General features: G+C 37.9%; 1 protein-coding gene across 5 annotated transcripts in view; it reads left to right on the top strand.

Annotated features, from left to right (window-relative positions):
* Positions 1-1157: 1157 nt before the first annotated feature.
* The window catches only part of DPYD (dihydropyrimidine dehydrogenase), a 902287-nt gene continuing 891988 nt past the window's right edge, over positions 1158-11456 (top strand). For 3 of the 5 annotated variants that reach the window (XM_030935823.1, XM_030935822.1, XM_030935821.1), the window contains exon 1: positions 1165-1342. In XM_030935823.1, coding sequence (XP_030791683.1) covers positions 1304-1342 — 39 coding nt within the window. In that variant the 5' untranslated portion in view covers positions 1165-1303. Of the gene's footprint in view, positions 1343-11456 lie in introns of all 5 variants that reach the window. The other 2 variants (XM_010385863.2, XM_030935824.1) reach the window with 2 other exon arrangements.

Below are 11456 nucleotides of genomic sequence, written 5' to 3'. Positions count from 1 at the left end.
ACCTGATGGTTCAGAGAAGCCTTCTCAACCACTCAAGGTACCCATGCCCTAGCTATTCTGTCCTATCATTCTTTCATCTTACAATCAGGCATCACATTTTGCTTACTTGCTTATTCTGAGTATAATCTCCATGAGAGTGATGTGTATTCCTGAAGATTATATCCGGAGAACCTAGCACAGTGTCTGTGACTGGCATATTGAAAATGCTCAATAAACATATTTGTTGAATAAAACGATGAATGACCTAATGAAAAAATAATGATAAGGGAAAAATACCTGACACCAAGGTGTCACTGTCTAGCCAAAAGCATGAAGGAGTGCCGCAAATGCCCTAACAGGAAGTGTTATGGTAGAAGAGATATGGGATGCATCTAACGGGGGTGGGACGGGAAGAAAAGGAGAGAGGTCTGGAGTACAGATATCCTCAAAAACGAGGTGAAGGTTTTCTGGATTGGGATCAACTCTACAGGAAATCTCTCCCTTTTCCTCAGCAAGCTCTAGAGCAAAAATGAAGAGCAACTTTTCAAAAGAGTTTCACATTTTAGAATAAAAATATATTTTTTAAAATAACCATTAAAATGGGATTTTCCTGCAAAAAGACAACCTTGATTATGTACCACCTGCAGCACTTCCTGTATGCTGCTGCGGCTGTGGATGTTTTTGCTCGCCTCCCTCCCCTCCCCGCAGGGACTGTGAACTCTCTGAAGACCCGTGCTCCGTTATCCTCCACTGCAGTTCAAACCCCGCCCGCCTACTTGGTGGATGGATGGAGGAACATCTACTACTTCATCCCTGACGAGTTCCTGAAGATGCAGTTGCCCCTCAGACAATGTATCTACCTCTCGCGGGGTTTGTGCCGAAGAAAAGAAAAAGTGCAAGCTGTTGCTTGGAGCGCGGACTGCTTTTACCTTTAATCCCGGGGATCCCTCGTATCTGGCCCCGCCTGCCTAGCTCAGTTTTTAGCAGTTGAGAGAGTAAAGGCCAGTCCCCGGAACGGGTGCTCTACTCCCTCCCTCCCTTCCGCTTGCAGAAGAAAAACAAGCTTCCAGGCTGGGGCGCGGAGCAGGCTGAACTGGGAAGGCCGGGCTGTGGCTGCTGTGGCAGGCGCGGGAGCCGCAGGAACCGAGCGCGCAGCCCCGCCCCGGGGGCGTTGCCGCCCTGCGCCCGCTCCGCCCCCGCGCCGGCGGCCCTAGGCTGCCTATTTTCCACTCGCGCTCCGGCTGTTGTCACTTGGCTCTCTGGCTGGAGCTTGAGGACGCAAGGAGGGTCTGTCACTGGCAGACTCGAGATTGTAGGCACTGCCATGGCCCCTGTGCTCAGTAAGGACTCGGCGGACATCGAGGTACGGACTTCGCCTGGTTCGTCTGTGGTGGCGGGATGGTGGGGGGTGCCCTGCTGGTCGGTGCCGGGGAGGTCCCCGCGGCCACCGCGCCCTGGAGAGTGAGAGACGCGGGAAAGTTTCCCCCGTGGGAGATCTGCGGGGGAGGCGGAAGAGCGCGGAGCCAAAGACCCGCGTGGGCAGGCGAGGAGCGAAGGGGAGGACTTTCCGCAACTGGAGGGGGTGCCTTTTGCGTCGGGACCTGTTTACTTCGGAAGAGATTTCAGGAATCATGTCTTGTCCTGCCCTGAATGTGAGTGACTGAAGAAGCACCAGAGTTCCCGAGGGGTGGACTCTAGGGGGTAGGAGCTCCCATTTACACACGTTCTACCCCTTCACCTCCTGTATGTCGTTTCTGGACACCTCTCCACTGCCCCCATCTCCAATAGCTGAATCCTGCTATTTGCAAAGGTGAAGTATAGAAATAAACATCTGTGTGTCAGCTGTAGCAGTCGCCTCTAGCCATAGTATTATTTATGAAATAATTTAACATGGAGAGAGTGGAACAAAGTATTCAGAACATGAAAAATGCAGTGCCCTCAGAAAAACAAATTGTATTTTTCTCTCCTCTCAACGGTTTTTGATTCCCTCTTGCACTCCGTTTCTGTTAAAAAGAAAAATCATCTTTTTTTTTTTTTCCTGTAAATAAGGTCCTACCTGAAACGACATGGCATTGCCTTTCTCTCTAGTACCTTAATACATGCGCTGAAAAGGATTTAATTATAAACAGTGATTTTACACATACTAAACCAAGGTCAGCACTTTTGAGCTAAGACAAACTGCTTTTTAGTTTTCTGTTTTGTTTGTGGCTTTTCTTTATTTGAGTCTTCTACTCTGGTAGAAAATTAGGTGTGTGTGTGTGTTTTCTTTAGAAATAAAATTTTCGTTTCGTCAGTCCTTTTGGACGGCTTAAGTAAAAGTTTTGCAAACCACCTGTTTGCAAAATAGCTGCTTTGGCCACATTTTGCCTCTGTAATTGATTGAAGAAACTTTATATTCTGGGAGGAGGCAGTCCTGTTTTCTTCAGGTTCCATAAAGGTTTGAAAAATCATTTTAGTAACAAGAGCCAAAGTGTATTATGTAGACATCTCTAGTTAGTTTACTTTTGGTTTCTGTTATGGAGAGTTGACTTTTTGATATTGAGCAATATGATATATTTAGCAGATATTTGTTCATCTGTGTGCAGGATAAGAGATACTTGTCTTTTTCTGTATTTCATTTAGGGTAGTCTATTCCTTTTTGGTCCTTGTGACTTTGACTTAACTTTTTTTTTTTTTTTTTTACACTAAGTCGAAAACAAACTGCTGACAGTATTACGGCAGTATTGATTTCAGATATCAGAGTTGTCTTAGGATGGGTGGCTTTTGGCTGTTTAATTTCAGAATGGTGTGTTATCTGCTTAACTGATTTCTTTCTCTGCAGTTGTCTTTGAAATCAGTTCTTACATTCTACTGAGGAGAAAGATGCCAGTGAAACATTGAATGCCCAGCTTAATTTCATATATTGTTTCAACTAAAAACATTTAAGAATCACATCCTTTCCACTCCCTCCACTGAATTCAACCTTAGTCCACATGGCCAGTTTGCCTAATACTACTTTTAGTCTAGATTCCTGGTGTTCAAACACCTTCAGCTCTTATGTAGTTCATATGTGCAACACTTTAATCAGTAACATCTTTCATCACTCACAGCACCTTACTTTTCCCTCAAAGTAATACCCGTGATTCATGAGCTGAAACACCATGGAAGAGCATGAAATTAATCATTAAAATATAATGCAGTGAGGAAAAATACATTAAGCCTAGGGGAGCACATTCAAGCATAAATGCCTCAGTTGATCCTCTTGACTCACCAAAGTTCATTTTTGTGTTGAAGAATTAGAATGAATTATAAAGGCTCAGTTTTCCATCAAATTTGAATGCTTTTCTTGAACAAATTCATTACAACCATTGTCTGGAGATTGATCTGATTGTGATCATTGTTTTAGCTTCGAATACATGGATAAGTAAGTAATATTTTTAAAATATTGGTATGAAGCGGTTAATGAATGTGATAACACATTGATAAATGTGAAAAGTACTTGACAATTGTTAAAAGAACAGAAGGTGATAACAACCTACTCTAATAGTAACTGACTTTTCCCTATGAGCTAACTCCAGAACCTCATGTTTCAGTGAAACAGCCAAGAAATATCTTTGTTTCTGGGGGAAAAGTTATTGAGGTATATATAAAGGTGCTTTGTGTGCCTACTTCATAATTTCTAGTCTGAATCCAATATCCCTTCAGGATTTGAGGGTTAGGAACATGGAAAACAATCAGATCACCAAACTCCATGGACTGGGAGATAGGCAAGGACAGGATGTGTTACTTGGTGATAGGACCTAGCTCATCTACTCAGAATTGTTGTTGTTGTTGTTGTTGTAATCATAGAAGTTGCATGAAAAATCAGGTTTTTTTCAGATACATTAATGTGGCTCAGAGCCTGGCTTCTGAAACCAACTGCCTCTGATTAAGGTCTAACTTTAAGCTGTGTGTTTGGGCAAGTTACCTACCCTCTCTGAATTGCACATGGAAAATCTGCTAAGGAAAATAATAATAGTAAGGATAATCAACAAATGTCATAAGTTGACAGCATCTTGTTGGAAAAAAAGGGCAACATGTTAAAAAATAAAGATAACAGAAAAATATATCTTATTCTCAGGAAAATCACTTCCAATGAAATGATTAGCATTTTAAAGTCCATTAATAGTACTTATATGCTTTTAGAAGTTATTTTGCTTTGTGAGCATGCTGTTTGGATACAGTCTGAATTTTGTCAACGATGACTTTAATACAGACTCTCCTGGGATCGTTTCAAAGAAGGTTAGAATTGAACATTGGTCACTTTCCCAGGCCTCAGCAGTAACTTCACAGTACTTCATTCAGGTTGAATTGACAACCAGTGTATTGTGAATATCTGCACATTTGAAAGGAAATGAGAATTATTTTGAAAGCGTTCTCTTTTGTTCAAGACCTTGTTCCCCTCTACTGGCAAGGATAATGAGAATAGACTTTGAAAGCATATATCTAAACAAAAATGTATGCAGCTGCAGCAAACTTTTAACTATTTGAATACTAGTAATTTTGATAAATATTTATAGCCAAACCAAGTTGCTGTTACTCTACTGCTTCCGCAGTCACAATCACAAGGCCCATCCCTTGAATTATCAGTTAGTGAATGTTAGAGGGTTATAAACTCAATTCACATTTACCCTGAATGAAAAGGGGATTTTAGTCCATTGTCCACAAAATCAAATGCATTTTGAGTCAAACAGAAATGGTTTCTGAATTGCTGATACTGTGGCTTCTATTCATTGAAAAGGTAATTGGGAATTTTCTGTATGATTAACTAGGAAAATGAGATTAAAAATAGCGAATTTGGAAAATAGAAGCATAATGGGAAAGACTTGGAGAAAGTGGACTTTACAAATTTTGCAACAAGAAGAGTCATGGGTTGTGAATTGGTAGAGATGGCAAAAAAATTTTCAGAACACCCTTTATCATAATTGCCTTTGCTGCTGGGGAGGAAGAAGGAGAATGGATCCAAAAAAGATAATAAAGTTTCCACTTTACAGAAAGCCATGAGTTGTTTATTTATTTAAATAGCTATGTTTTTACTGAATGTCTAAGTAACAGTCATTTCTTTTCTCCTTCCTTTTATTGATTGGGCACTGCAGATCTTACGGAAATGTATTCTGAAATAATGAAGACTTTTAAAGCTTTAACTTTTTAAACCTATTTTGTGAGTTAGAGTTGTTGAAAACATGCTTGTACTTCCTACTTTAAGCTGTTTTGTGGGCCATGGTTTTACTTTAAAGTGTTTCTGCTTTCTAAGGAGTTTAGCTGGACAGTAGAAATGTTTCTGATTATCTGATTTGAGGAGTCACTGATTCTAATGGTAGCTTCCTGTAGTTTTAAGGTACTGCATATTTCTATAGTTGAGCGTGTTGATATGTATTTCAGTGCAGTTCTTTAAAATAGAGCTGGAGGGTCTCAGTATATTGCCCAGGCTGGCCTTGTACTCTTGGGCTCAAGCGAACCTTTCAGCTTGGCCCACCAAAGTTCTGGGCAGTTTAAATAAAAATTCTATCCCTTGAACATGAATTCAGATGAACAGTTTTGGTAGTTCAATTAAAATCTGTGAGATTAATGACTAATGATGGATCTTGATGGAGGGTGATTTTTAGATTGGATCTGCTTAGTCTTAATGATAGCAAATGATGTTGACTGATTGCTTAATTGTAAAGTGCTGGAATTCAGTAGCCTCCTTTGTTACATTCTAGAAGAAAAATTCACTTTAAAAAAGATGAATACTAACAGTAAGGAATTGATAAGGACACTAAGAAGATCTAGAGTCAAAATACTGATTCAGTTATGGAAGATCTTTAAGCAATCATACTTTTCTTTAACTATTTGAATACAGCATCTTACTGAACTCTGTATAAACTAGCAACAACACAAGGGCTGAAAGCTAGAACTCCTTACTAAATAGAGATGTCTGATTACTGTGGGAGAATTCTAATAATTAGCATAAATGTAAGTGATGGTTTGGAACACTAAAACTAAAAGACAGTGAGACTGAAAAAAGGTTGTCATAGAAGATCATGACAAAGAAAATCTGATGAGAGATTTGACATAATCCAGGCTTCAATACAGCTAAAGAGGAGATCAAAAAGTAGGACTGGCCAATTTATTTTTCTGCCTCTCAGCTGTATGGATGCATGACGAATATGTTGCAGAGCCCTTCAGTCCTTAAAACTGTAAAGAAAATTTTATTTTGTTTATATTCTACCTTAATTAAAAATATTTAATAAAGCATTGTAAGATTATACCTTTATCTGTAATTGAGACTTTGATTTTAAAATGTGACATGTTTACCTTCTGGACTTCATTTGCTCATAATCCTCCATATCAAGACAGAAGGTGTTTTTGGCCTCAAATATCAGTCGTGTGGGTGTTCACTGATATCCTGGAGCCAGTTATACTACTGAGATAACTCTTAATAGGATTATGTCTTTCCTGTGGTTTATAATTATTACTGCTTCCATTGCTTTTAATTAAAATGTTACACTAGTAGATATGAAACATCTGCATTTAAACTCAACATATAACTTTTAGCCAGTTCACCATGAACACATATATATTTATATGTATTGATGTCAGGAATTGAGTACTTTTGTATGAAGTTATTTATTTTGTATTTCCCCAAATCAAGCTTCATTTCATTGTTAGTACAAAAAGAAAACATTGTATTTAAACAGACCTGGGTTAAAATCCTGTCACTATTTTATTTTATTTGTATGACTGTGAGGTCAACTTCTTTCTTGGACTTTCATTTCTTCTTCTGTGAATTGAATTTAATCCTATGTATTTCATGCAATAGCTATAACGATTAATTGGAGCCACATACGCAAAATGCTTCAGACAGCATTTGTCACGTAAATATATGCTTTTTAAATTGGTTACACTTATTTTAAATGTTATTACTGCGTCTATCATGTATACTATATAAACATCAATTGGCAAGAATTTGTTTTTACTCCAGTAATCAACTAGTGGTATTGAAGTCTGTTAGAATCTATGAGAAAGGGAAGAGTTAATGAAGTTAAAAGAATTATGAAAGAGGTGCATTGTAGATTCATAAATGTTGCATATATCTATTATGATAAAGTTACTGAATTAACATTTGTCAGTATTATGAGGGAGATTGGGGAGTTTCTGAAATTCAGATCAATTTAAAGAGACCCATTTCATTTCATTTCTGTTTAAAAATAGGTTTTTAGTACTGGTTGTACTGCCAGCCCACTGGTGTAATTTTCAGGTGATACAAAGGAACTATATGGCCTAGGTTTTGTTTATACAAGACTATTCACATCTATTATATAGGTTAATAAGATTCAAATCCAGGTTGGCCCCTATCCTTACTTTTTTTTACTGTAACATAAATATGGATTGATTCTTCTGTTTTTCTGAGTGTTTTTGGGACTAGGTCAGGGCTAGTGCATAGGTGAAATTTTTTTTTTTTTTTTTTTTTTGGCATTCTCATAGAAATGTAGAAGGCAGTTGACATTAATTTTTTCTGAAAAGAAATTCCTACATAATTAAAACAAACCCCTATATTTGCCTAACTGGAGTAAACTTATCTTCTCTCTAAGCAAACATACTAGCTTCAAAGACAATTTTTTTCTAAACTTTTAAGCATCCCTAAACACACTGCGTTTGCTTATAAATAACTCTTTTAGCTCCTAGGAAAGGAAAGAGTTGGTTGGAGATAACCTATTTTGCACCAGGAAAAGGTAAAGTGTGATCTTACCAAGAGATGGCTCATATATTAAACTTTTTATACTAGTTATAATAATTTCATTTCTTTGAGAATTTTACCTTGGCTACGTAACAGCATTTTTGCTAGACTTTACCTCCATCATAATAATTACAGAGATAATCTGTATCCTTACCTTCCAGGTGCTTGGAAATTGATATTATAAGCCCTTGTGAATGTCCCCTTGAGGCACTCTTGACTGGGCCACTTTGAAGAAAAATCTCTTCATCAATAATTAATCCCTGAGGGCCACTTCTCAGGGGACCCACACAAAATTACATGTCAACTCCTGGTCTGATTTATATAGGGGGTGATCATGGATGAAGCCCTGACTGTACTTCCTCCTCCCCCCATGTTTTATCCCTGACCTCTCTCTGCTGGTTCTCCTCCGCCTCCACCCCTCAAAACCTCCAGCAGTTTTACTGCTCTCCAAAAACTTTATCCTCCAGCTTACAACTCAGTGTACCTACCCAAGATTGACTCACCAGGTAGATCTTAATCTTTATGAAATTCTTTAAGACTGACATGAAAAATTGTAGTATGATAAAATTTATAAAAATGTTACCATGTGTAATGAAAAGGTCATGTAAAAATTGCCAGCAAAATAGTAGAATGTATATTTACTATTTGTCAATTAAAATAAGTACATTTCCCAAGATACAGGATAAGCCTGGGGATAATTTTTCTTCATGACATAGATGCTTTGCTCTCTGACCTTGTGGGAATCATTCAGCCACTCTGAAGAGTTTGCTGATTCTTCAGTGAGTTTGCTATTGATGAGTCTTTTAAGGATGGTTTGAAATAAAACATGGCGATGGTGAAATTGTTTGGAAATGTGACCTGGTGTGTGATCATCATAAGGAAATGCAGAGTTCTTAGCTCCTCAATTTACAAACTTGGTAGGTCTGAGTGTGCTATTTATACCAGCCATATGAATTTGATATACTTATTCACCTGATTTTAAACTTTTTAAATGTCTGCTTGCTGCCTTTTCTTTTTTAATCTAATGAACAAGCTAAATCTAAATTTCACCTGAGAATACAAGAAAAGTTCAATCCTACTTTATATGGCTGGAGTTCTGTGTAAGGGTGATCTGGAATTAATAAATTTACGTTTTGTATGTTTTGGATTATGCTGTCTTTAACTAGAAATTAATACCAGAGATTCAAAAAAAGGAGATGGGACTCTATGCCAGTTTCTTCAGTGTGTTTGTTGATTGATGATTGTAGATGAAAACCATGGCATAAGCAATGGGGTCCCCAGAATTCAAGCTATACTAATCTGACTCATTGTGCCACAGTGGACCTGAGAGCTTTGCGGGGCCTTCTTTCAGATGTTTCTCTATGCCAAATATTGAAGAGTGCTGGGGTACAAATTTAAACTTCTTTACAGTTCAGAGAAGAAAGGATTCAGCTCCCCTCACAGATCCCTAGCACTAACGCCTGTTACCATTCACCACAAAATGTTCATTCCTGTTAACTTTTAGTGTAACCTTAGTGTAATAAAGGTGTTAACTTTTATTATGCTTTATTTCCCCGATTTGATTTTTAAATTATTTTTCATGATTATTACAGAAGATTTAAAAAATGCAGAAAACTAGAATCAAAAGTTGACCCCAAAAGTACATAGTCTTCCCACTCAAGTCATCCGTGTAATATTGTTGTTGTACATTTCTTTCCTGTGCACGAGGTAATTTTTCCCTAAATACTTTTAGTCATACGTAATTTTATATTTGTTTTCTAGTCCTATCAAAAGCATTTCCTCGCATTCTTATTAACTTCAGTTTTAAGTCACAGCATAACATTCCTTGTGGGTGGAGATACCAAAATGTATTCAAGTCTCCCTCTTATTTACCTTGCTTTTTAGTAGTCAGTTATTAAGAACAATGTTTCAGCCGGGCGCGGTGGCTCAAGCCTGTAATCCCAGCACTTTGGGAGGCCGAGACGGGCGGATCACAAGGTCAGGAGATCGAGACCATCCCGGCTAATGCGGTGAAACCCCGTCTCTACTAAAAAATACAAAGAACTAGCCGGGCGAGGTGGCGGCGCCTGTAGTCCCAGCTACTCCGGAGGCTGAGGCAGGAGAATGGCATAAACCCGGGAGGCGGAGCTTGCAGTGAGCTGAGATCCGGCCACTGCACTCCAGCCCAGGCGACAGAGCGAGACTCCGTCTCAAAAAAAAAAAAAAAAAAAAGAACAATGTTTCAGCACATTTTTTTTTAATTTGATTAAAGCGTTGTGCTGGAAATACACTTGAGAGTGTTGGCTCACTGATATATAGTGCATTTCGGTTCTGCCCTTCTCACCTGTGTGCTTCAACTGAATTAAAAAAATATGTTTTAAAAAAGGAAAAGGGGGCCACTTTGGGGTGCAAAGACAGAAAGGGCAAAATAGAAATGGAACCAATTTACTCATTTGCCTCATCTTCCTAACACTGATTCTAGGTAAGAGAACAGGCAGGCATCTGGATATAGTTCCCTTTGATATGGATGTGATTTCCTTTTAACTCAGGGCTGATAATAGCTTTTCTTTCTAGAGAATGGCTTGACAGCCTGCATGGTTCCTTATTTCTTCTGCCCTGGAGAAAAGGAAGAGTAAGGTTGAGCCTCAGGTTGTTATCTTGGATGGAACATTCATAAATCTCAGATTGTTGTTGTGAATGGATAAATCTCAGGTTGTTATCTAGAATGAGTAAATGTAATACTAACTGCAGCTGTCTCATCATGTGATGGAAACTTTGATATTATCCCAGCCTTCCCACCCTCACCCCAAGAACAGACCACTCTGGCAGACCAGATTCTCAAAGAATTATTTTATCCTAGCCTGCCTTTATTTTAGAAGTATGGATTGTCATGTGTGTGCATGTGCATATGCACAAGCATGTGTGTGTACATTTTCCTTTTTTTCCTTCCTGGTACTCAGAGAAGAAAGGGTCCATGAGTGTAACTACTTTTGACTCAACACTTTTTTCTCCCACATACAAATTAAATGAAGCAAAACATACTTCTTCCTCCGCTGTGTTATCCAAAATGACTCTTGATTTTTGCTACATTTTAAAGCTAAAGTTTACTTGCAGCCCAAACTCCAGACATTGGTATGCTCAAGGCTCCCTCTTCTCCGAAAGAGATAAAAACATTTGCGGAGAAAAATTGGTATGTGGCTCATGAAAATGACTGCCCATCACCCCTTCCATTCCAAGACTGGACAGTAAGAAACAAAACTTAAACATCCTTTATACTTAAGATCACAATATTATAGGATCCTAGAAGGGAATCATCAATGGTAGGTATGACTGCTTTAAGGATTTGAAATATTTTCAAGTTGATGTCTACATGGTACTACTAATTCATAGAACTGCTAGTAGCTGTATGAGTATGTATAAAATGATACCCTTTCAAGTGTTAATAAGAATTATGTTTTTTTAAAATAAACAATTAGGTGAAAATTTTGTCTAATTGGTTTAATTTGTATTTGTTTGAATATTGGTAAATTTTAAACATTTTTTCCACATTTTAAAATATTTTGAGTTTTCTTTTAAACAAATTATTTTTTAACAATATTTTAATGTAAGAGTAAAATAAGAAAAAAAGTAAATAAAGATGCAGATAAGAAAAGTAGAAGTATAACAAATTTTAAGAAAACTGGATGCTAATGTGTCATAAAATCACAACAAAATAAATGTTATGTTGGAAACATAAAATCTACCCAGACTAACCTCAGAT

The sequence above is a fragment of the Rhinopithecus roxellana genome, chromosome 8 (assembly GCF_007565055.1).
Source record: "Rhinopithecus roxellana isolate Shanxi Qingling chromosome 8, ASM756505v1, whole genome shotgun sequence".
NCBI classification, from domain to species: Eukaryota; Metazoa; Chordata; class Mammalia; order Primates; family Cercopithecidae; genus Rhinopithecus; species Rhinopithecus roxellana.
The sequence above is the reverse complement of the archived record's forward strand: the minus strand, read 5'-3'. Positions and strand labels throughout refer to the sequence as shown.